This window comes from Mytilus trossulus, chromosome 3 (assembly GCF_036588685.1).
Source record: "Mytilus trossulus isolate FHL-02 chromosome 3, PNRI_Mtr1.1.1.hap1, whole genome shotgun sequence".
NCBI classification, from domain to species: Eukaryota; Metazoa; Mollusca; class Bivalvia; order Mytilida; family Mytilidae; genus Mytilus; species Mytilus trossulus.
Window position 1 is genome coordinate 53,443,321 of NC_086375.1, and position 27,420 is coordinate 53,470,740.

Consider the following 27,420-nt stretch of genomic DNA (forward strand, 5'->3'; position numbering starts at 1 on the left):
TTCTTTCTTCACCAATGATACAGTTTGTCTCCAGATAAGTTTAACCTTTTTACTCAACAAGGATACTTTGTCTCCTGATGATTTTTACCTTTCTTCCTTCACCAATGATACAGTTTGACTCCTGATAAGTTTAACCTTTCTTACTTCACCAATGATACAGTTTGTCTCCTGATAAGTTTGACTTTTTTTGCTTCACCAATGATACAGTTTGTCTCCTGATAAGTTTGACCTTTCTTGCTTCACCAATGATACAGTTTGTCTTCTGATAAGTTTGACCTTTCTTGCTTCACCAATGATACAGTTTGTCTCCTGATAAGTTTGACCTTTCTTACTTCACCAATGATACAGTTTGTCTCCTGATAAGTTTGACCTTTCTTGCTTCACCAATGATACAGTTTGTCTCTTGATAAGTTTGACCATTCTTGCTTCACCAATGATACAGTTTGTCTCCTGATAAGTTTGACCTTTCTTACTTCACAAATGATACAGTTTGTCTCCTGATTAGTTTGACCTTTCTTACTTCACCAATGATACAGTTTGTCTCCTGATAAGTTTAACCTTTCTTACTTCACCAAAGATACAGTTTGTCTCCTGATAAGTTTAACCTTTCTTACTTCACCAATGATAAAGTTTGTCTCCTGATAAGTTTGACCTTTCTTACTTCACCAATGATACAGTTTGTCTCCTGATAAGTTTAACCTTTCTTACTTCACCAAAGATACAGTTTGTCTCCTGATAAGTTTGACCTTTCTGGCTCCACCAATGACACAGTTTGTCTCCTGATAAGTTTGACCTTTCTTGCTTCACCTATGAAACAGTTTGTCTCCTGATAAGTTTGACCTTTCTTGCTTCACCAATGACACAGTTTGTCTCCTGATAAGTTTTACCTTTAATTTTCTTGCTTCATCAATGATACAGTTTGTTTCCTGATAAGTTTTACCTTTCTTGCTTCACCTATGAAACAGTTTGTCTCCTGATAAGTTTAACCTTTCTTACTTCACCAATGACACAGTTTGTCTCCTGATTAGTTTGACCTTTTTTACTTCACCAATAATACAGTTTGTCTCCTGATAAGTTTGACCTTTTTTGCTTCACCAATGATACAGTTTGTCTCCTGATAAGTTTGACCTTTCTTGCTTCACCAATGATACAGTTTGTCTCCTGATAAGTTTGACCTTTCTTGCTTCACCAATGATACAGTTTGTCTCCTGATAAGTTTGACCTTTCTTGCTTCACCAATGATACAGTTTGTCTCCTGATAAGTTTGACCTTTCTTACTTCACCAATGATACAGTTTGTCTCCTGATAAGTTTGACCTTTCTTACTTCACCAATGATACAGTTTGTCTCCTGATTAGTTTGACCTTTCTTACTTCACCAATGATACAGTTTGTCTCCTGATAAGTTTAACCTTTCTTACTTCACCAAAGATACAGTTTGTCTCCTGATAAGTTTTACCTTTCTTACTTCACCAATGATAAAGTTTGTCTCCTGATAAGTTTGACCTTTCTTACTTCACCAATGATACAGTTTGTCTCCTGATAAGTTTAACCTTTCTTACTTCACCAAAGATACAGTTTGTCTCCTGATAAGTTTGACCTTTCTGGCTTCACCAATGATACAGTTTGTCTCCTGATAAGTTTGACCTCAGCATTTTCTTGCCTCATCAATAATACAGTTTGTCTTCTGATAAGTTTTACCTTTCTTGCTTCACCACTGATACAGTTTGTCTCCTAATTAGTTAACCTTTCTTGCTTCACCAATGATACAGTTGTCTTCTGATATGTTTGACCTTTCTTGCTTCACCAATGATACAGTTTGTCTCCTGATATACATTTAACCTTTAGGGGAGAAGCTTGCATCATCAATGCAACTTATTGGTGTGAAAGTCAATAAATGTACATGATATAGATATATTTGCACCAAATATGTTCTGTCAAGGAATAGAGCCTACAGTTATATTATGCATTTTAAAACAATTACGATATGACTGAAAAAGGTGAGAAAAAATATAGTGTCATAATTTGGCTCCTTGTTATGTTCATAGGTAACCTATACAGCTGGCCTCTGCCTTGGGATATTTTGTTTAACCCATGCTTATGTCACAAAATTAAAAAGACAAGGACTTGAAGGTCAATCTAGTCCTTGACAAAGTCATACAGTCATGTTCAGGTTTATATATAAGGTCTAATGTAAATGACTTTTCTTATTTTTCATTAAACTTTTTATGATGTTTATAAAAAAAAAATGAATTTACAAAAGCAGATTTCATCTGTACAAATGATAAAAAAAAAGAATTGGATACTATTTTGTGGGGTACCTCACAGTTTTACTTTTGCAACTTGCATATAAAAATAAAATTCTTTAGTTTACACTGTTATTAAAACTGGAATTGAAGATGAAGGGGGAAACATTTCTAAGTAATAATGATTTATATGCAGTGGCGGATCCAGGTGGAGGGTTTTAAGGGTTGGAAGCTCCATTTTTTGTTCTGACACTCAATGCATTTGAATGTGGACATATAGTTAGAACCCCCCTTTTATAAATGGCTGGATCTGCCCCTGCTGTGATTTAGCAGTACTTAAATTTATAAAGACATTTAATGGATCCCTTAAAAACACCTGCTGAATGGGGAACATTTTTTTAGAACTACATTGGTTGTTTCTTTTCTAATTTTCCTACTTTGACCTGTGAATGTTTCAGATTCTACTGAGAGAAACTTAAGACACTTAGAGTGGACTTAAAATCATTATTGCCACAAAATATTCTTACAAGTTGAGTTAAGATTTACTGTTCACAATAATTATAAGGTATCATTCACCAAAAATTATTTGATATATATTTTACACAATACTGTGGATTCATTATTATTCTTTGGATACCAATTTTCATGGATTTCGTTGGTACAGGTGAACCACAAAATTAAATGTTCAACTAATAGCCAGTTTACTATAGACTTGTTGCGCAGACTTTGGCAAAACCATGAAAATGAATATGTAAGTTTTCCTTAATCCACTAAAATTGGTACCCACGAAAATAAATGAATCCATAGTATCAAATGTAGGATTAATCATTTTGCTCTTAACAAGGGACAAAAATTATGAGGTGAAATGTAAAAAAATGACTTGTTTTCAATCAGTTATTTTGCTCAGGTGTTTTTTATACTTAAGCTTCATATATTTGGGCTCGGGTATCTGTGTAAGTGACATCTTCTCATGTTTATCTCTTTGTAATAACTGAAGAAGAAAGATATTGAATAAGTGAAAAGAAGACATATATTATAATCATTAACAAATGTATTTACACATTTTTGATACGTTCAATAGATTCCAAACAGCTGCTGTCCCTTGTCAAATGTTTAGAATTATTTTCTGCATTTTTATGAAGTGTTGTCATAATTTCATAATGATGGAAGGTCGTAACTTTAACCAATTTGGTGCTTTTGAATCATCAAATAAAAAAGTTGGATATGTTTATGTGAGGCCTTATTCTGCTAATCCAAAATTCACTTAGACAGTAAGTCAGTAAGTTTTGAATGCCAAAAGAAGGGGCATTATGTTTTTTTCAGTTTCTGAATCTGTTCTTTCCGCTGTCCGTCACTCAATTAGTCGTCTGTCCTGCTTCATGTTACAGTTATTGGTCACGGTACTTTTTGAGGAAAATTCAATCAACTTGAAACTTTTAAGTACACATGTTCCCTATGATTTTATGTCAAATTAGAGTTTTGACCCTTTGAATTTCACAGTCCACTAAGCATAGAAAATAATAGTGCAAGTAGGGCATCCATGTACTATGGACACAATTTCTTGTTATTACATGTAATAACAAAAAAATGAGGCTGTATCAGGTTCACATTTAAAAAAACTTGCATTTATAAATTTGTAGTGATTTCATTCATAAATGTTTGCAATCCCGTTAGTAAAATTTCAAATTTATACAAAAAAAATCTGAATTTGCAATACATATATATAGAAATCTGATGAGACAAGGTAAAAATAGTTTAAAGGCTAGTCCATCTTTAAAAGAAATGCAATATATGTTATTAAATTTGAAAGAAAGCATTTAAAGTATTGTTACCCGGTTTTTAATCAAGTTTGTAAAAAAATCCATATAGGAGAGGTGACCATACTCTAATTGATGTTTGTATGACCAAATAGATAAACCTATATAGTATCTACTAATACTAAATCTAGGTTGAACAGAAGTCAGTCTAGTGCACTCACCTTGTTCTTAGTCACAGGGTAAACTAGTATTGATTTGAAATATTGTACCAAATTTATCAAGGCTTCAATATAGGTTATATATTATATAGATATGTTTTAGTGCATAATGATTAATTACACATACAATTGTATTATTACCCCTGCCAAATCTTATGTTTATCCAATAGTAGCAATCCTTTAAGTTCTTTATTCTGTTTTTCTCTCTGTCTACCTGTTTGTGTGTCAGAGTGTTAGTCAATCCACGTCTACTGTATTGTCAGGCCACACTTAAAAATATTTTGGTTTGCCCAAACCCTACCCAAAGGTTGAGACAGTGGGTAGGTAGGTAGGCATTTTCTTTTTCTTTTTCAAAAAAAGAAATTGAAGTATCAGATGTTTATTAGTCTTCATGCCTATTTGATTAAAAAAAAAATTATTCAAATCAGGACAATAAAAGAATTTGAGTAGGCAGCTTTTTTCTGGGTAGGTAGCGTTTGGGCAAACACACCTATTATTTATTATGGCCTCATACAGTTCCAGAGAGGGGGGTTACAGGACCTTTATCGGGATTCCAGGATCAGGAGATTTTAAGCTCAGGATTTCGGGCTTGATCCTTTGGGGATCCAAGGTTTTTTTCTCTGAATTTTGGGATTGATCCTTTTAAGATTCATGTTTTTTTTTCCAATTTCGGGATGTGGGGATTTAAATTTCTTTAAATTCGGGACCACAGGATTTCAGGATTTCCCCCCCCCCCCCCCCCTCCTTAAACCTATTAGTCTTACCCTTTTAAAAGTTGACTTCAATTATTAGCCTTTCAATGTATTTTTGTCAGACATCTGCAATAAAATCCAGCAATAAAATAATGTTATGCATGGTAACTGGGCTACTCAGTCAGTTGATACATGTATTATAAGCAGAAATAAATAAGTGTGCAATAATCCATAAAACTTTTTCCATTACCTGGTGGTGATGGAAATCGTAAACAAAAAAATAGATATAAAAAACATCCAACACATGTTGACAAAATAAACAGAATATGAAGTTATTTCTTAAAAAGGAATATAAACCAAAACATTTTTAATAAATGTTAATTTTTGGATCGATTGTGAATTTTGTGTTGATGGTATTTGGTAGTCCTTGTTAAAAGAGTAATATACATGTAGTTCGTTAAGTAATGAAGCTTTTTTTATGAAGCATTAACATTTGCACCCGAAATAGTTAATAAATAAGAGACTGTATTGAAAGTTGACCAAATTGTATGGATTTCAACTATGTTCAGGACTTGCATAAGGAAACATATATATACAGACCTGAGGGCTTTACAAATTGATATGTAATTTGTTATAACAAACATAATTTTGGGGGACATATGCACTATGTTTCTGGTCAATGTAATTGTTGATTTGCACATTTCAAAAAAGAGACCTGTTTCTGTCCATTTTAATATTTGAGCAATAAATAAAGGGGCCATTGGGATTTTATCAAAATCTACTTATTTAGCTTTGAACTTGAAAAATATGGGTACTTGCATATTTGGGTTTTGTTAAAGTTGTGGGTTGCTGTTGGCTGAAACATGGTGTAGAATATGAACTATAAATGTTATATAAAAAAAGGTTAGATTTATCATTAACTGGAGGTTAAAACCTTGTTAATGCTAAACACAGGTAATTTTAACTCCAATGGAGCATTGACATTTAATAACCTAGACCGAATTTCATTTCAAGAAGTTCATATGTATCCTAAAGGTGTGTACTGTATGTTTATCAGTCAGGTGAAGAAAAACTGTCTGACCACTTGTAAACAACTGGAGCAGAAATAAACATGTTTGTTTGTTATTTACACTGCATAAATATATAGAAATGAGATAATTAAGGGATTTTAATCAGCTGTTCCAGGATTATATATGTTGACACTTTTGGAATAACACTTTGACTCTGTGAAAATGTCACATTGAATGATTTGTTTTAGATTATCTCTCTGCCAAGGTTAGTGACGTTTTCGTATGCGGTGTAATATCATGTCATTTTCATTTCAACGACCTAGATTAACTCTGCCATGTGTAGTCGATTTAACAAGTTGGACAATATTTGATAATTGTCACTCATCCCGGTATAGAACTTGATAGTGGATAGATTTTAGTTCTTATTCAATTAGAAAGTGTATAAATCTAGTCATCTTCTTCCACAATGCACCCAGGACGGAGTAGTGTTTCATGTGTTAGTGGAATACCAGAGGCTGGTTCTTCTTCCCCAGCTGTAACATCACCTACAGAACAGAATTATTACTATGGTTATTATCCATATTACCCTCTTTACTCAGTTTCTCAGGATAGTGCCGGAGTGTATAATGTTTACCATACATGGCCAGCTAGTGTACCCAGCAGGAATAAACCACGGTAAAAAAACAATTTGCATGTTTTATAATCTATAGATCTGTAATATTGTAATTCATCGTCATTAACTGTAGAAAATTGTTTATAAATACATACATACATGTTGTTACTGCTCGAACTATGGTATTTCTACATTTTTAAATGTTACATGTTACAAATACCGTCATTAAACACCCACTGTATCCCATACCTCTTCATAGTATATTCCTGTTATTTGTGTACACAAATATTTCCTATGATGGCTATCTCTTCTATGAAAAAATAAATGTAAAAACTTGTTTCTCCCAATAAACAATAAATTCTTTAAATATTGCATAATTTCTTTTTAGAAATGATAAAAAGTGTACCATTCGTGGAAAAATGCAAGTATTTTGCCATTATATTATTTAGAAATTGAAATTTTGTCATGTCCAAATCATGGCAAATGGTGTTTTTACAAGATTTTATAACAACTTTTTGTGCTTTACATCATGCGTCTTTACATGCTTTAGTGTGTCTGTTTTTATATAACAATATGCTTTTATTTCCCAATAAAAATGGTGAATATTCACTTTTTTGAGTCCATATGTCAAACTTGTCTCTCTCTCAAATGCATATTCCCTTTATTGCACAATATTCCTGACACTTTTGCTATGCAATTAAGAGGAATCTAAAATAATAATAGGGAGGGGGGATTGTGAAATTAAGAATCATTCCATATTGCTATAATATGTTTTCTTATCACTTTGTTTCTTTATGATTACATTTGATAAGGTCTCAATGACAGAGATGAATTTAAATCTTAATTGAACAGTATTAAACTTTAATGTGTTTAAAAGAGAATGATAATCCCTTTCTTCATAATTAAGTAAGCGTTAATCATCTATAGTTATTTTAAATCTTGTTAACAAGATAAATGTGGTTATGGGCAGTTATTATTCATTTATAGAAATTTATGGTTTTAAACTCTTAGTAAACAATAGCCTAGGATAATTATTATTTAAATAAGAACATGTATTACATTAATTCTTCAATTATAAGAAACATTAAATCCCTGGATTTCATTGGTTGATAGTGCTTTGCTATATTCTAAATATATCTGTCTATTTTCTCAGTTGATAGAGTTTCCATCTGAAACATTCTTGAAATTTAAAAAAGTATTTCCACCTTCATGTAGCTGTTTACCAGTTTGGAGACCCTCAGGTTATCCCTAGTTTTCAGCAGAGTTTGTGTTGCTCAAATGTTGGTTACCTTTATAGTGTTCAGTTGACTGTCTTTTGTAATGGAAATGGTAATGTCTGTCTTTCTTTGTCCTTATTGTTTATGATGGCCCTAATGGGTACTTAGGGTTTCATTTGCAGGTAGATATTATAAATGAAATAGAAAAATAACCAAAAATACATCATAAAGAGAATATTCAAAAGTAAATACCTAAAAAATGTATACTGACACAAACAAATTGAGTGACAAAAACACAATTTTATTTTTTTCATCCAAATTATTTATTTCACTGTATCTTCTCCCCAACACAATCAAAGGTTACCAATCAGTTATATCTTCCTTATTTATATTTCATGCTCAAATGACTTTTCTTTGTTTGTCAGAAACAGGTAGTGGAATATTGATTATTACAATTTTACTACAAATCATTATTATTTTTTTTTACATATTATTATTACAATTCTTTTACATATTATTTATTACAATCCTATTACATATTATCATTACAATATTTTTGCATGATATTATTACAATCTTCTTATTACATAGCATAAAAATCTTAAAACAAATATAAGAACAACTTTTTACATACTATTACAATCCTATTACATAATATTTCAATCTTTTTACATGATATTATTACAATCTTCCAATTACAAAGTATAAAAATATTTAAACAAATTATTAGAACAATCTTTTTTTACATTTTAATATCAATCCCTTTACATATAATTATTACAGTTCTATTACATCTTATAATTACAGTCTTATTACATCTTAATATTACAGTCCTATTACATTTATTGTAAAAATGTTATTACAATCGATTTACATACTACACAGATCTGCATCAACAGGGTTGTTTTATTTGACATTGATGTCTAGGAAGATTGGTTTTTGTTTTCATTTTATTTCCTAGCAGGAATACTAGTCCTTTGTGAAACTTTATAACTCACTTGTGCAGTAAGCATGGTATAGAATCTTGATCAATACTACATACTTTACTGTCATTGGCAGAAATCCAAAGACAATATATAAACCCCGAAAAATCTTCTTAAGCATTATATTAAAGACTTTTGGGACACTATATTCCTGTTTTCTGGGCTATTCATGGTGTTTCTTTAATATTCAGTGATTTGAAGTACAGATGGTAGACATAAGAGTGTGAAGGGTATGATTTTAGAAGTACCATTAAAAGTTATCATGGTGTTTTGGTTTACCTGTGTACCTGCATTTTGTCATCTGTGTTACAGATATAATGAAGACAGAAAACTCGTGACTGTTCTAAACCAGGAACCTTGTCAGCAGAGTTTTAACATGTGTGTCCAAAATTAGGAACATTTGCAGCAGAGTTTGTACCCAAATCAGGAACCTAATGTCAGTAGAGTTGTAATGACTGTCCCAAATCAGAAACCTTGTCAGCAGAGTTGTAACATGTCTGTCCCAAATCAGGGAAGTTGTCAGCAGAGTTGTAACATGTCTGTCCAAAATCAGGAATTTGTCAGTGGAGTTGTAATATGTCTGTCCCAAAATCAGGAATTTGTCAGAGGAGTTGTAATATGTCTGTCCCAAATCAAGAATTTGTCAGTGGAGTTGTAACATGTCTGTCCCAAATCAGAAACCTTGTCAGCAGAGTTGTAACATGTCTGTCCCAAATCAGGGAAGTTGTCAGCAGAGTTTTAACATGTCTGTCCAAAATCAGGAATTAGTCAGTGGAGTTGTAATATGTCTGTCCCAAATCAAGAACATTGTCAGCAGAGTTGTTACATGACTGTCCTAAATCAGGAATTTGTCAAGGGAGTTGTAATATGTCTGTCCTAAATCATGAACATTGGCAGCAGAGTTGTAACATGTCTGTCCTACATCAGAAACCTAATGTCAGCAGAGTTGTAACATGACTGTCCCAAATCAGGAACCTTATGTCAGCAAAGTTGTAACATGTCTGTCCCAAATCATGAACCTTGTCAGCGAAGTTGTAACATGTCTGTCCAAAATCATGAACCTTGTCTGAGCGAAGTTGTAATATGTCTGTCTCAAGTCATGAGCCTTGTCAGCGAAGTTGTTACATGTCTGTCCCAAATCATGAGCCTTGTCAGCGAAGTTGTAACAAGTCTGTCTCAAATAAGAAACCTTGTCAGCGAAGTTTTAACATGTCTGTCCCAAATCATGAGTCTTGTCAGCGAAGTTGTAACAAGTCTGTCTCAAATTATGAACCTTGTCAGCGAAGTTGTTACATGTCTGTCCCAAATCATGAGCCTTGTCAGCGAAGTTGTAACAAGTCTGTCCGAAATCAGAAATTTGTCAAGGGAGTTGTAATATGTCTGTCCCAAATCAGGAACATTGGCAGCAGAGTTGTAACATGTCTGTCCTACATCTGAAACCTAATGTCAGCAGAGTTGTAACATGACTGTCCCAAACCAGGAACCTTATGTCAGCAAAGTTGTAACATGTCTGTCCCAAATCATGAACCTTGTCAGCGAAGTTGTAACATGTCTGTCCCAAATCATGAGCCTTGTCAGCGAATTTGTAACAAGTCTGTCTCAAATTATGAACCTTGTCAGCGAAGTTGTTACATGTCTGTCCCAAATCATGAGCCTTGTCAGCGAAGTTGTAACAAGTCTGTCTCAAATTATGAACCTTGTCAGCGAAGTTGTTACATGTCTGTCCCAAATCATGAGCCTTGTCAGCGAAGTTGTAACAAGTCTGTCTCAAATTATGAACCTTGTCAGCGAAGTTGTTACATGTCTGTCCCAAATCATGAGCCTTGTCAGCGAAGTTGTAACAAGTCTGTCTCAAATTATGAACCTTGTCAGCGAAGTTGTTACATGTCTGTCCAAAATCAGGAATCTTGACAGATATTTTCCTGTCCATGAATGAATTAAGTGTTCATTTGTCCTTCAAAGATTACTTAGTTTTTATGGAAGGGACATTATGTTGTTGCTATTATTTAACCAGTGCCTTAGATAAAAAGAGGACCATACAATAATATTTAATTGAAAGGATTTATTGAAAGTTTTACTGGTCAGTGTTCTTGCTTATTCAGCATTTTGCTTTTAATCTCAAATGTTGGATTGAAAAATAAATTACATATATATACTCCCACACTAGTATAAGTATGAATGAAACTTGATCCTATGTGGAGAAGTATGTTTATACACATACTTCAAATAATGATGACTGAATGTTAGATAGGGACAGATGTATTATAATCTTGTTTATCTACAAAGAGATAACCCATAGTGACATATTATTTCATCTCTAGATATATCAAGTATGAACTAGTAGTTTCTAGTTATTGCCATTAATTAGGTGAAGTGATGGTCTTTATTTAAGGACATCAGAATTTATCCTTGTTATATATAATCCACTGTTCTATTAGAGAAATTTAGGTCCATTCCAGTAAAGTCATTTCTGTTTTGTCTCAAAAGGTGTTTTTATTGTTGCTACCCCATCTTACAGATTCTAGGATTAAAGTATGGTCTGGTGGTCATTGTCTTATTCAAGCATCCTTCAGAAGGTCTACTTTTGATATTTCTTTGTGTTTCTGGACAATATGAAATTTACTGTGTGACCCAGACCCAGTTGGATGACAGTTTACTCAGTGTAAACAATATTGCAATCAAAATGAATTATGTTTTTAAGTTTACATTGACTTGATATTTATGGCTTTACAGTAGGAGTGATAAAACCTTTCCTGGTCAGATTTTTTTGTTTTGTTTGGTAGGCATTTTAAGATATAGAACATAATTACTAAAGATGTCTCTCCATTATCTATTAACATTTTATATGTTTTCTGAAACATTCTTCAAAATTTGATATGAATGTTGACTATAAAGTGACAAAACACTTTACTTCTAGGCATTATACAGAAAAGCTATTCTTGGATGTCATTGGTTGAATTTCAGATTGTTTTCTGTGGCAATTTTTTTTCCAAACTTTAAGGAATTGATGTATTATATATAGGCCTGTTGATTGAGTGTCAAAACTACATTAAAAGCAAAAACTTTATGGACTATGGATAACAGAGCAAGATGAACAGTTTCATTATTAAAAACAGGTGGAAATTTCTGCAATGAATAAATTATTTAGATGTATTTTTTTTTCAAGTGGCCCTCTTCATATACATATAGTATGAATAAAATCTGCAGCTAGTATTTCCTTGAGGTTAAGTGTTTATTGTTATATACATGTTTGTTTTCTACACCATATATCAATGTACTTCAGTTATGTCTGAATAAGTACAAATAACTAGACAACTAATTAAACCAGAATAGAAACAATAATTATTGCACAATTTGTACTTTATACTACTACATTCCAATATACAATCTCCAACATGTTTTATTCTAACTTTGTTTATTAGTATGATTACAAAATGTATGTGTCCTGATTATTGTTTTATATAATCCCATAGATTAACACAGATATTTTACATAAACATGCACAAGAATTGCACAAGCGTGGACAAAGTGGACATGCATGTCCCAAGTCAGGAGCCTCTGGTCTTTGTTAGTCTTGTATTATTTTAATTTTAGTTTCTTGTGTACAATTTGGAAATTAGTATGGCGTTCATTATCACTGAACTAGTATATATTTGTTTAGGGGCCAGCTGAAGGACGCGTCCGGGTGCGGGAATTTCTCGTTATATTGAAGACCTGTTGGTGACCTTCTGCTGTTGTTTTTTCTATGGTCGGGTTGTTGTCTCTTTGATACATTCCCCATTTCCATTCTCAAGTTTATGCATGACACTATCAGTTGGTCAAACATGTGTCAAAATGTAGAAATGTATATTATATGGTATGCAGACATTTTGCATTCATTTTATAAAAAACATTCATTTTGAAATTATATGATTTATTATAATTGAATTTCAACAGGTTAACTTTTGGTCACCACAATTGAAAACTCAACTATACTATTGTTTCTGTGTCTCTAAAAGGAAGAGTTCCTCATTTTTCTAAGAATAGTTGATACACATACCATTTCTCTCAGGTTTTATTGATACAGTATCCAGTATATATTCATGTAATTATTGAATGAATTTCCTAAGCATCATGATTTGACTCTAACTATGCCTGAAAGGAGTTGACCAAATAGTGAGATTTGATGGACATTTAGAAAACAGAAATAAATCAAACATAGTTTAAAACCTATTTCTGTTTGGTTAATGTGTATCTATTTTCTCAATCTTTTACTATTTTAAATAATTTTAGATACAAAATTACCCATTTGTCAAAGCTTGAAGTTGTTTTAAAAACCTGTTTTTTCAAAGTATGAAATGACTTTGAAAGTTTTTATTTCACTGATGCATTACAATTAATTTGTGTACCAGGTCAATAAGAAGTTAGAGTTATCTATCTTACATCATGCATACTTGAATTGACTAATGATAATTATACTGTAAACAACACAATTGACACAGTTCCTAAGAATAAGTAAACAAATAGATATAGGTGGAAACAACAGTATTAACATTATTTTTGCTAGACAACAACAATATTTGGTTATAAAAGTTGTATGTAAGTGTGTGTGTGTGTGTGTGTGTGTATTCCCCCAAAACACTAATTAGTTATTAAAGCTTTATTTAAAACATTAGTAAGCAATATTCAATGTTTTCCCAGGGCCTCATAGCACATAGACTAAAATTGAGTTTTGTTTTTCTATGATTACTGGATTTAAATCCTAAAAAGGACTGATTTGAACCAACTTAAAGCTTAATGAGGACCATTAAGTGTGGGAAGTTATGTATATGTATGAATAAAATACACATCAGTAGTCATTAGTCCCCAAAAAAGACTTTAAATTTCACCCTTCAAGGTAACCATTAAGGGTTTCTTTGATATAATGGTTTACCAAAATATATTAAACATATTAAAATATTGCAGGGATGTATTTTAAGATACTCTTTTGGAAATTTTGTATTAAAAGGTGTAAAAAGTATATAGCACCATAGAAAGTATCTTGTTAATGAGAACAATTCTTCAAAATGGCATAGAAGTTAACTTTAGGACTGGGTCACACCATAAAATGTTTTCATTTGTGGACAGCAAGTGGGAAAGTTAAAAAATGTTCAACATTTATTTGTGTCAATGGGACAAACACAACTAATGAACTTTATAGCTACACATAGCTAAAGTAATTATTGTGTTGTCATCCAGATTAAGCACTTGATATGGTTATTGACATTTGCATTCATTTTTTCTCTAATACTTAGGTATTATCAAGCTGTTAAGTATGTCAATATGCTTGTTACATGCTTTATTGTACAGTCATTGGACAAAAGTGAGTTCCCAGTCCAAAAAAGTCCTATCATTTCAACTAAAATCGATAATTTTCAAAAAATTATTACGGAGTAACTGTATGAGCGATTTTCTAAATATAGATACCAAAAGATGTAGAAATATCTGAAGTTTTATTGTTTATTTGGTTATAACATTATTCATGCTCATTTTAATTTTCTGACGAGATAAACACAATGAAAAAAACAAACTTGAAAAGTTTGCTATCATTCTAACCAAATTAAATTCGTAAAAATTTGCATTTGAGTTTAACTTATCAGATAATGAAAACAAAACTCAAGAAAATTATGACTGAATAAACAATAAAATTTCAGACATTTTTACATCTTTTGGTATCTATTTTATAAAAATCGCTAATACAGTTAGTTGGTAATATTTTTTTGAAAAATATCGATTTTGGTTGAAATGATAGGACATTTTTTGAGTGGGAACTCACTTTTGTCCCATGACTGTATGTATTTGTCAAGTACAAATGTTTACATGATGTAAGGAAGATAACTCTAACTTCTCCAATGTGATGATAAAATGATTTTGATTTAAAAACAAGGAGAACAAATAAAAAGTTCATCTGTCACTCTGCTAATGAATCACTTGACAGAGTTTTGTGAAACTTTCATAGCAAGTAACTCACAGGATGTACTTTTCAGTTTTCACCTGTCACATTTATTCATCAGAATGATTTTTATTGGCTAATGAGAACTTGTAACTGTTCAACTCCTTCGGTAATATCTTGGATTGGAAACTTTTGATTAGGTTTTCTTGGCTTCTATGAAGGAGAATAATTGAATATTTGGTCTGGAGCTTGATAATTTTGAGTTGTGGCAAATACAGTCCCTACTGTGGACAGTGTATTTATCGATGCATTTTATTTTATACCCTTTCCAATTAATTCCTTCATGTTTTATGCTTTAATTTGCAATAAGGCTATACTGTAAAAAAAATTGGGTCACTATTAAAGTGAAGGTGACAGGTGTAACTGAAACCATAAAAATAAGTATGTCTGAAGCTGTCAAAAGACTCCAAGTCCTATTAACATAAAATGTCCACATTTGAGTTACAGCTGATGAAGTTTTTCTATACCGGTAATTTTTCTATAATTTCTCCCAAAAGTAGTACAACACACTGTAAAAAATATTATTGAGAAAGCGCAGGTGGGATTTTTTTGGAATTTTCATTTATTGTCTAAAAGAAATGCACTATAAAATAACTATGTACTCTGGTCAAATGTTCTTTAGGATAGAAATATTTCTCCAGTTCTTGCAAAATCAAGAAGTTAAGTTAGGCAACTGTAGTAAATCACAATGTGACAAAGTGTTAAAGTCATAAGAAACCTCAAATTAAAAAAAATATGCATATATTTTTTATAACTAAATGGATAGTTTTCATTATAAAACTTATGTACATTTACTTTTTTTATGAGGAAAATTCTTTAATTTGTCCACATTTAGAAGAAGTTTACTTATTTTTAATTGCTTGCTTCCAGGAAGCAATTCACTGACATATTTTCCGTATGCATAGTGACTTGAGCGTAACCCTCCTCGTAAAAATCTGGTGATCACAATACGCATGGATCTATCATTAAAATAAACAATTATCTGATTGTACATGTTAAACTCGTGCTCAATACCCATGCTTTTTGCTATTTGTTTACCTTATAAAGGTGACAATCTAAACTTCGGCGTCAAAATACGGCATTTAATGAGCAGCCATATTTGTTAAATCATAACAGACAGAGAGAAAACAAAATTGACAATTACACGATGTATTTGCGTAAAAAATTATAACATCGTGCACAGAGGACTAAGTTTTTGTGATATATACATTAATTGGTTCAAGAATTGGATAAACATTATTTTTCACCACTCACTCATTTCATATGACTTTAATACAAGTAAAACATAGGTCATTTTAATTCTTGGCAATGTTTATCAAGGAAATCCAATTTGTTAATTATTAGACTTTTTATCAAGGAAAACTATGATTTTGTCTATTTATCATATAGTGAAGGTTAAATTATTTTTTTGTTTATTTTATTTGAAAATAAAAAAATGACATTCTTTTGAAGGGGAGATAAATGTGACTATTTTTCTAAAAGTATGAATCTAGTAAGATTTGTCTCCCTTAGTATTATAGTTTCTTTGAAAGGGAAGTTTTCCCAAGCTTGACAGATATTAAGCAAATACGTTTGGTGTCTGCAATTAAGATATGCTTTAATATTGGTTATGTTAACATTGTGGTGAACTATCAAGAAATTGTATGTCAAATTCTAGATTAAAAAATATTATTGTCATATTTATTTTAAAAAAAAGTGTAATTTGGATGTAGCAGCATAAGTGTAAAAAGTAACATGATGGGGCTAATTCAAAAGTCATTTTGCTTTGTGGTATCAACAAAAGCAATATTTCAATTTTTGTAGAAAGAATGTTCCAAACTTATTTCAAATGGTGAAGTTGAAATCATCCCTTAGTAAATTTTACCGACGCCATCACGAGTTGGTTGACCGTTATGGAATAACCGTTTCACAAATGATATTGGATATGTTCCTTACATCGTAACTACAATCCCCTTCCCTTTCATGAATGTGTCCTACCGAATTAGACTATTTACCGGAGTTGATATCACATAAGCAACACAACGGGTGCCACATGTGGAGCCGGATCTGCTTACCCTTCTGGAGCACCTGAGATCACCACTAGTTTTTGGTGGGGTTCGTGTTGTTTATTTTTTGGTTTTCCATGTTGTGTCATGTGTACTTTTGTTAGTCTGTTTGTCTTTTTAATTTTTAGCCGTGGCGTTGTCAGTTTGTTTTAGATTTATGAGTTTGACTGTCCCTTTGGTATCTTTCGTCCCTCTTTTATTTAGACATGGAAAAACAAGCATTGTGAGATAGTTAGTCCATTTTTCCAATGCCTTCTTTGTAAGATGAAGTTCTATATTTTCTGTGTGATGCAACAAGTGAAAAATGATTCATTTTAATTCTTGTCCATCTTTATACAATTGTACAATTTGATTATTTTTATAAAAATTTTAACCAGGAAAAGTTTTTTGTTTGTTTGTTTTTGTAGCATGTAGGAAATGTAATTCATCATTGGCGGTTCAATTATTTTTTGTCTGTAATATTATGTCTTTTCTAGGGGAGATAAATGTGGCTATCATTCAAAAAGTATAAAACTGGTAAGATTTGTCTCTCTTTGTTTTATATGCTCTTTAAGAGGAAAGTAAATTAAAATCTTTTAGTTTGTGCAAACAATACAAGTAGTGTGGTGTCTGTAGTTAACATTTGCATTAGTGTAAAGTTATAGCACTGAAACTTTTTATAGCAGTAAATTCTTACTTGTGAGATTTTATCCTTAGATTGTCTTACAATATCATTTTGATTTGACAATTTTCAAGGGAATAACAGGAATTTGACCATTATTTAACTCTTATAGCACGATGACAAATTAGGAATACAACTCCTCATAGTCATCATTCTAGAAAACAGTTAAAACTCAAGAGTAGAATTGTTTGTTATCATGTGACGTTTAGCTCACTGTGCTGTCAACTTGATTTGACAATTTTTGTAGGAGTAATTATACTTTGTCTTCTCTTTTACTTACATTTATACAAAAACATTTTGCCAAGAATTTACTGAAAGACTGTTTTATAACAGAAAGCATAAACTCTTTTTAGGTTTATTTGTAAATATGTTTTGTTGACCATTATTAACTATCATTTTGATTTGCAATTTTTTTGAGATTATTTAACTGAACATTCTTTCATTATTTTAACACAATATAACACCTTGTGATCTGACACAATTCTCTCCTGAATACTGTTTGTATGACAGTTTTGATACTTGGCAGAGTCATTTTGTATGTACTATACAGTCTGTTTGATTTGACGATTGACTTGAGGAGTTAGGAGATTAGGGCTTAGAATTACAGGGATAATTACGAAAGTTCCAAACTGTGATGAAAATAAGTAAAATACTTAGTTCAGACACTCGTATACCACAAAAATACAATGGTTGGGGATATTTCACTTCTCCTTGTCATGTTATCTTTTAAGTAGCATAGAAGGTTGATCTATGTGTACTTACAGTTGAAACAGATTAGTGCAGTGTCGATAACCTTGTACTAAATAGTCGTTTGCCAGATTATGAGATCATCTGATGATGTACTGCCTGTTCTGTTGTTAGGAGTTATTATGTAGTCGTTATATTACTGTGATCTATGCAATACAATAACAGTCGCAATACATGTATTATGCTGAGTTGAAAGACTGAAGAGTACATCCTCCTTTTGTTTGTCAATATTATCACGTACACTAGGTTATATGCACTCATTTGTAATAATCATAGTTGTACCAGGAAATAGTGTATTGTACAGTGTTGGAATAGCTAATGTCATTTTATAATATATAGAATTATATTATTTTACTCACCTTTGACAACATGTACAAGACATTAGACAAGACATTGTAGTATTAATTAATGTGACAGTGTTGAATAAGGTGAGATTTACTGTAGATTAACCTTTACTAAGCCATTGATCTTTGGTATATAGTAGCACTTGCATCAGACATTGATCTGTGTTCAGCAATTCAATGATGATTATTTGACCTAATCCAGTATTCATTGTCCATTGATTTTGAAAAGTTTGCATCTGTCATGCATTGATTTAAGGAGACATGTGGTAAAAGTCAAATAGACAGCAACTGAATGCAGTGGTGGTCCAGAAATTGTCATAAGGGGGCCTGTTCACTGCCTAAGAGGGGGGGGGGGGGTGTTCCAATAGTTCCCTATATAATCAACCAAATTTTCTAAAAACATAAAGTGGGAGGTTGGCACCCTAAAATTTGGATTTATTATAATATTTTGATAAAAGCATTTATATAAGATCCATAAATTCACAGCTTAGTATTGCTTTTTACATTTAACTAAACTTATCAAAATTGACCAGAACTGTTAGGAGATTATTTCAGGTAACCATTTGTCTGATGATTTGAATGTAAATAAATTAAATTATTTTGAAGGTATTCTTATTAATGCATAATCTTATTTGATAAATTTCCATTCTTTGTTGTATGATAAACGTTTATATTGAAAAGAAAATGAGATACTTAAATAAGAATATATCTTTGTAGACCATGTAATTAAATAAAGAAGGTCAGTGACTTAAAACACTGATTAAGAAGGGCACACAACTATAATGCTATTGTTAAAACAAATTAAATAAGCTAATAACAACTACATTCCTACGATTACAAAATATTTAAAATCTGATATTGGTGGTCAGGGTATTTCCTTATTTGTATTAGGGTTCTTTTTTCTCTTTGGTTAATTGATTGCTTATTGTTCGGGAAACCCCCTTGACTTCAGTTCAGGGACACAGTGTATTTGTGATGTATTTTTTATAGGAAAGATGTTGTATTATTTTGTTTATTTAGTTCAAGGTTGTTCTAAAAGTAGGACACATTTGCATATATAGAAACACATTAGTATTCAACAGTTATTTTATTGTGATGAAATTGGACAATTAAAATGATTTATAAGATCAAATTTTCCAACTTATTTACCTATGCCTATGATTTTAGATTTATATCACAAACTTGAGTTTTTTAAATTGAATAGGGATGTTTTCATTGACTTCAGAAGGGACTAATTTTTCCTTGGTGAACTTTTGCACTCATGAATATGGCAACAGATTTCCTGTTTATTCAAGGCAACAGACAGTACACCGTCAACATATTTCATAAAATTGGATAAAATTGCCACATAATTTGACATAAATGATGAATCCATAACATTTAGTACTTATGATCTGTCAAAAGTAAAAGGGGCATATTGATATAAGATGATGAAGTAGTCAGAGTTTTACCTAACCTACATCAACTCTGTTAATATTGGTAAAATTGAAGTTATGGCTCCTTTTCTGGTTAACCAGAGGCGGATTTAGGGGAGGTGAGCTCTTTTCTGGGGAAAAAATGGTTGATTATATAGGGAATCACTGAAGCTTGACCGGGGCGCCCCCTCTTAGGCAGTCAGTGGGCCCCCACCTATGAAATTTTCTGGATCTGCCCCTGTTAACAATTTAATAAGGATAATAACATCAGCAAAGTTTTGTTTGGATTCCATATAAACTTGCCCTCAAATTCAATTTTGTTTGACAATAATGATTCAGTGCCAATCTTTCTGGAATTTTGAAGTTTTGGTTTGTGTTGCTTAGTCTTTAGTTTTCTATGTGGTGTCTTCTGCACTATTAATTATTGTCCGTTTGTCTTTTTATTTTTAGCCATGGCGTTGTCAGTTTATTTTCTATCTATGAGTTTGACTCTCCCTCTGGTAACTTTCGTCCCTCTTTTATATTGATTATGACAGGGGAATTTTACACACTGTTCTTTTTCCATCTAGAGCAAGCTAACCTATTTGTTTTGATGGGCCAGACCACAAAATGATGTTCTGGATTAGGTCATTAGGTTAGCTTTAGTAAAATATTCTCCAAGTTTATATTCAGGTCACTAATCATTTTGACACATGGAGACATAATTTTGTCATATTTTTACAAGCAAAGTTATAATTAGACCATAAGCATTTAATAATGACAACTTTATTACATGTATTCTCAAATAAATTGTCATTTATAGTTAATGGGATAATGTTATGTTGAGATGTGTACCAGTAGTTCATTTTAAGGTGTCCAAAACCCTTTTACACTATAAGATGTAGAAACATACTTGGTAAGACTCGGGTATCTTTTAGGCAGGATTTATAACCCCTGTAAAAAGAATTTATATATACCATTAAACAAACTCACGTTCAACATAAAGGAATCACTATCATCATCTTCCTACATATATTCTGATACCTTCACAGGAATCATTTTGTAACAGAGTACAGCAGAAAGAGAAAGTGTAAATAATCTGTATATTAATTTCACACTTTATAAATACCAGACCTTGACAGAGTACCCCAGATAAAAAGGTGTAAAATATCTTTATTTTGGCTTCACACTTGCCAGACCTATACAGATTTTCTCAGAAAGAGAAGATGTAAACTACATGTATTTGTCTTTTACCTTCACACTTACCAAACTTTTGCAGATTACCTCATAAAGAGACGGTGTAAACAATCTGTCTTTTACCTTCACACTTACCAAACTTTTGCAGATTACCTCAGTTAAAGAGCAAGTGTAAACTATGTGTTTTATCTTCACACTTACAAAACTTAACAGATTACCTCAGAAAGAGAATGTGTAAACTATCTGTCTTTTACCTTCACACCTACCAAACTTTACCTCATAAAGAGAAGGTGTAAACTATCTGTCTTTTACCTTCACACCTACCAAACTTTACCTCATAACGAGAAGGTGTAAACTATCTGTTTTTTACCTTCACACTTACCAAACTTTTGCAGATTACCTCATAAAGAGACCGTGTAAACAATCTGTCTTTTACCTTCACACTTACCAAACTTTTGCAGATTACCTCATAAAGAGACGGTGTAAACTATCCCTCTTTTACTTTCACACCTACCAAACTTTACCTCATAAAGAGAAGGTGTAAACTATCTGTCTTTTACCTTCACACTTACCAATCTTTTGCAGATTACCTCATAAAGAGATGGTGAAAACTATCCCTCTTTTACCTTCACACTTACCAAACTTTTGCAGATTACCTCATAAAGAGACGGTGTAAACTATCCTTCTTTTACCTTCACACTTACCAAACTTTTGCAGATTACCTCAGTTAAAGAGCAAGTGTAAACTATGTGTTTTACCTTCACACTTACAAAACTTAACAGATTACCTCAGAAAGAGAATGTGTTAACTATGATCTGTCTTTTACTTTCACACTTACCAAACTTTTACAGATGACCTCAGTTAAAGAGCAAGTGTAAACTATTTGTCTTTAACCTTCACACTTACCAAATTTTTAAATGTTTCCTTATTAAGAGAAAGTGTAACCTATTTGTCTTTTACTTTGTCTTCATACTTACCAAACTTTTACTGTCATACAGACTACCTCAGAAAGAGATACTGACATATAAACCTTCCATCTAAACATCACACCCATATTTTGCTGCTTTTCCAAATCAAACTAGGTTTAAGTATGATTTCAACATCTTGCAGATGAGAAAAAGGGGGGGGGGGGAATAAATAATATCAATATTTGTCATATGTTCATATTCAAGGAAAACATCTTTTAAGAAAAGAAAAAAAATATTGTAATCTAAGGCAGCTCTAATACTTTGAATTAAAAATAGACCAAGAAAGATAGGTTCAATTATATCAGACAGGCTGCTGCTGACAGATATCTGTCCCAGTTATGACCCACACAAGCCTTTGCCAATTGTAGGTAATAGATTCTTCTAAGACAATCAAATTGATAGTGTTCCAAATTACACTTTACTTTTCTAGCTTAAATGTAAAAAAGGGGGAATATATTTAGACAGAGGGGTTAAGGCTGATTTATCTACACTTCATCAGTTGAAATGAATGGATATTTCCACACAGTAAAACTATGCCATGTAACAATTGATGCATTAGGTTGCTGCATGAAAAGATAAACTTTTGGGTGATGTCAACTGAAGTTTTTTTTTAAACAGGATGAGGGGAGGGGTCAAACATTTGGTAGTGTTTTTTTAAGTGGAAATCTATTTAAAATCACCTGTATGAAATAATTAAGGCAGATACTTAAAAAAAAGCATATGAAACAATGTTTACAACCTTCACATTGGAATACCAAGTATTTGGGAACTCTTTACACAGGGGCGTATCCAGCCATTTAAAAAAGGGGGGGTTCCTAACCCAGGACAAAGGGGGGTTCCAATTACATGCTCCCATTCAAATGCAATGATCGTCCAAAAAAAGGGGGGGTTCCAACCCCCGGAACCCCCCTTCTGGATCCGCGCCTGTTACAATAGTGTTGCCATTTCAAATTCACTACATGATCGCATTGCATCATACTAGTAAAATTATAGCTTGACAAGACATATCACTGTATCCACAGTTTATATTTAGATTGACACACTGACATATGTTCATGTACATGCTTAGTGACATATGGTAGGGTTTTTGTTATAAGATAGCCAGCTTTAGTTCAAACAATAACAGTCCCATGATGTCCTTTTTATAAACAAACTATTTCAAAAAGTCAATGGCCTTCATTTCTATTTGTATGGTCTAAAAAGATTATTTTAAATTGATGTTCTATACCCAGTGTGTCATTGACATCATACATGTACTACCAAAAAAGTTGTCAACATTTAAATTATGTAAATAACGCAGTGGGCATCAAATTCTTAATACATCTGAGTGATTTAATGTTTGTGTTTACTGTTTAATATACAAAGTGCATACTTCATGCTAACTAGAATTACCAAATATGGTTTTAGGGTGGTCATGCTTCAGTAGCCTTCAGTCCCTGTGGTTACTTGACTTCAGAAGGCCCTGATCGTATGTCAACATCAAACATTTCTTAAAAGAATTTAAATTTACTACTTGCAGAGCATAAAATTCTGAATTTAAGTTTTGAATATAGAAGTATAGTTTAACCGTAAAGGTTAGAGAGCACAGTGACTCTATAATCTGCTTTGAATATTTATTATAGGGGGATAAAAAAAATTAAATACAATATTAAAATTTAATTTCTTTTTAACTGATTTTATCATCTGTTCCAGTCAATGACCCAGTATAGTTGACATAACAGAAAAAGTTTTTGTAGCATTGCAATTTAATTTTCTGTAGACCTGATATTCACTCACTTTTAAACATTTAATTTTACCCCATGTGGGAAGAGCACCTTGCTCCCTGAGTATAACCTGCTTAAAGTATTATTTTTTTTTTGGAAAAAGTAAGGTTTGAAGGTGACCTTAATTTCATAATAATGCAAAATTCGCACCCGTCACAGTATTGTACTCATTTCCAGTTGTGGAGTCCCCTTTTTCTGACTACATCCAGTCCACTTCATTCCAGATATACTTATATAATTGTCATAAATGTTTTTTGTTCTGAATAGTATCACTGAGTATGCACTCATGAATGCTTGCCATTTTATATTGAGAAAAAATAGTAAAGTTGATAAATTATGCCAAAATTATGTTAATATATATGTTTTTAATTAATGGTATAATTTATTACAAGGACAACCTATATAACAAACAAAGACAATGTTTACTAGTGAAGATAAACAAAAACATTAAAACAAAACAAAGTCAGGAGCCTTTTAGTTCAGTGGTTCAGTCATTCGCTTCATGTCAGTCATGTTTGTTTTTTCTTTAAATTAACTTTGTTACAAATTAGATGGTTGAGTTTTTTAACATTTTTGTTTTACATTTTTTTATGTCTAGGCCTTTAATCATAGCCGAATTGATATTGCATACATCCATTTTCTTAAACTAGTGTGTATTGTTATTAGGGTCAGATGGTTGTGGGTTTTTCTTCCTGCAAAAACTACCCATTGGTTGTCTTTGACTGTTTTCTGGTCTTTGGTTAGGTTTGTCTCTTTGACACATTCTCCCTTTCCATTCACTGTTCTATATGGTAGGATTTAATAAGATATAAAAAGATATATGTGATGTTATGTTGTTAAGACAGCAAGCCAACATCACTTAAAAAACTAAAAAGACATAAAATTCATCTTTCATTTGCATGTTCCAGTATAATGCAATACTATTTGAGTGAACACTTGTCACTTTTTAATTTTCGACCATCAGGCCAGTAATATTCTGTTATATTGCATTTTATTCTTTAATTTATATTAGTGAAGTTTATCCAATTTTAAGTCAAATGAAGTGCAGTAGTATGCTGCTCTTTCTTCAAAATAATCTTACAAATGAAAATAGTTTAAACCTGACTTTGATTCATTAACTTACAAATTAATTGTGTAAGAATCTTGTAAACACTAAGTAACAAGCTGTTGTTTCAAAGTTGATAGAAAGGTCACTGACTTCTGTAATACTTTAATAGGCTTGTGCTAATTCTTTGGTCATTTATTTGTATCTACACATGAAGAGAAACTTTCTTTATAAAGTTGCTTCTGTTGGTTAAGTTAGTTTAGAAAGGTCGTGCCTTCAATATTCATAGTTCTCTCACATTCATTTGTGATCAAAAAGTTTCAATGAGTTGTCCAAAAATTTAGCTGCAACAACATAATAATTTTTTCCTATATGGAGGGCCGGTCATGATGATTTATTTATCTGAAAATGTAGAATTTGTACCCCAAAAAATTGTTTCCTTGAAATTTGGTCTTCTGAGAACTCAGTTAAAAGTTGAAATGCAGTCTCATTAATTTATTTTTAAAAAAAAGGGTGTGACCTTAAATATTATCTGCTATATCCCCTACTCTCTGCTGCAGATACAAATATTATAAGTTTTTCTTATTGCTTATAAAAACAATTGCTTTGGGTTTTGTGTAATGCAGAATTTTTCTGATTTCCATTACATTATAAAGGATTTTGTAAACCAGCACAGCAAATCTTCATATGTTACTAGGTGGTTATTGTAAGGGTGTTGAGATGTAATATGCACAACAGTCAAAAATCACTCAGTGTCAACTTTTTATAATAAGTGCATGTACATCAATTTTGCAATTGGATGGGCAATTTATTTTTGAATTTATTATATTTAAAAGCCATTAGTAAGCAAAGGAAGTTTAGTGATGCATAAATATATGTATTTTGGAATGTATTAAAATGACATTAGAACTTACCATGTAAATATCTGTCATAGATCAGCTTGATTATTTTTTATTGTTGAATTATATAAATTGAAAAACTTTTTAATCTTGAAAAGAAAACTGCTTTAAATTTTGAATTTGCATATTTTATAGTTGTTTGCATATTTTAAAGTTGTTTGCACATTTTGAAGTATAAAACTTTAAAAAAACATATGAATTAAGTGTTCAAAATGCTTATTCATTGAAAATGTCAATAAAGGCTATATATTTTACAGTTTAAAGGTAGCTTCAGATAGATGGCGCCTTAATATAAAACTTTTCTGTTATTTTGTTTATGTCAAGAAAATGAGTCTTAATTGAAGCCACTTAAACATGTATGAAACAAGTTATATTAAATCAATGCTAGGTACTATGTACATGTGGGCAGTGGGTGTCTATTGGTAGAATACTTAGATTGTGAGCTCATTCACTACAATGTACAAACGTATAAACGGAACTACATGTATCAAGTAAAAGTACATGCTTTTATTGATACAATTGTTTATTATGACATCAGAATTAGGGTGGTTTGCAGAAATTTTGAATCATAGTTCTCATTAGAACTTCTAAATTATCTTCTGTTTTTCTCACGTTTTACGTTGTAGCAAATATACCAAAACAAATTCTGTAAAAAGATATCATAATAGTTAAATTTTCAGGATGTCTGACCATAAATACCCACATCGATCTGACTTTTCTGATGTATGCATGTATTTAGTAGGTTTTAAAATTTTATATTGCATACAAAAATTTAGAATACTGAACTTTTATTTTTATTACATAACAAATCAAATATTGTAAATTTTCAAAACATGCAAAGTATTTTTTCTCCTAACAACACAAAACTTTTAATCCTTATGGAAAGATATGCCTATTTTATCAGCAATGACACAAAAAAAAGCGAAAAAAATATATGTATATATGAAATGAGGATGGCAAATGAATAACTATTTATATTAAGATTAAAAGGAAATTAAATGTTTACATACAAATTGGATGTAAAAGTCTTCTATTATAAGATGAATAAATAAATTGATAAATAGTTCATGTATTTAAAATGACTTATATCTGTTAGAAGTTTAACTTATTAATGACTTGCAAATTTTGGTGTCCTTCAAATACTTTTGAATCCTGATATTTAATTGTTTGAACAGATTTGAGGGTTTATGCATGCAATCTTTTGATATTTAACACTCACTTTAAACTAAGGGAATAACATTACGTAATGCAGAGGATTTTTTTTCTGCTGTCATTGTTGCATTGAAATGTAATCAAAGTCCTTGGCATAATGTTAAACACTTATAAACATAAAGGAAGTTTATATTACTGTTCTGTAATTAAATGTTTATGCTTGACTCATCATATTGATGATAGAAGTAAAGGGCTCAGGATCAGCATCCTCAGAATTATTTAATTAAAATTGAGAATGGAAATGGGGAATGGGTCAAAGAGAAAACAACCCTACCATAGAAAAAACAACAGCAGAAGGTCACCAACACTATCTGTCTGACCTGGTCTTCAATGTAGCGAGAAATTCTGGCACCTGGAGGCATCCTTCAGATGGCCCTCAAACAAATAAATAATAGTTCAGTGATTATGAATGCCATACTAATTTCCAAATTGTACACTTA

The 27,420-nt window shown here is 31.6% G+C and overlaps 1 protein-coding gene across 3 annotated transcripts in view; it reads left to right on the forward strand.

The window, feature by feature from the left end:
- LOC134711833 (TSC22 domain family protein 2-like) overlaps positions 1 to 27,420 on the forward strand; it is a 61,083-nt gene that overhangs the window by 18,393 nt on the left and 15,270 nt on the right. Inside the window, exon 3 of one of the 3 annotated variants that reach the window (XM_063572759.1) lies at positions 6,923 to 6,955. The exons of the other annotated variants lie outside the window; for them this stretch is intronic. Coding sequence (XP_063428829.1) covers positions 6,923 to 6,955 — 33 coding nt within the window. The remainder of the gene's footprint in view (positions 1 to 6,922; positions 6,956 to 27,420) is intronic. 3 annotated transcript variants of the gene reach the window in all.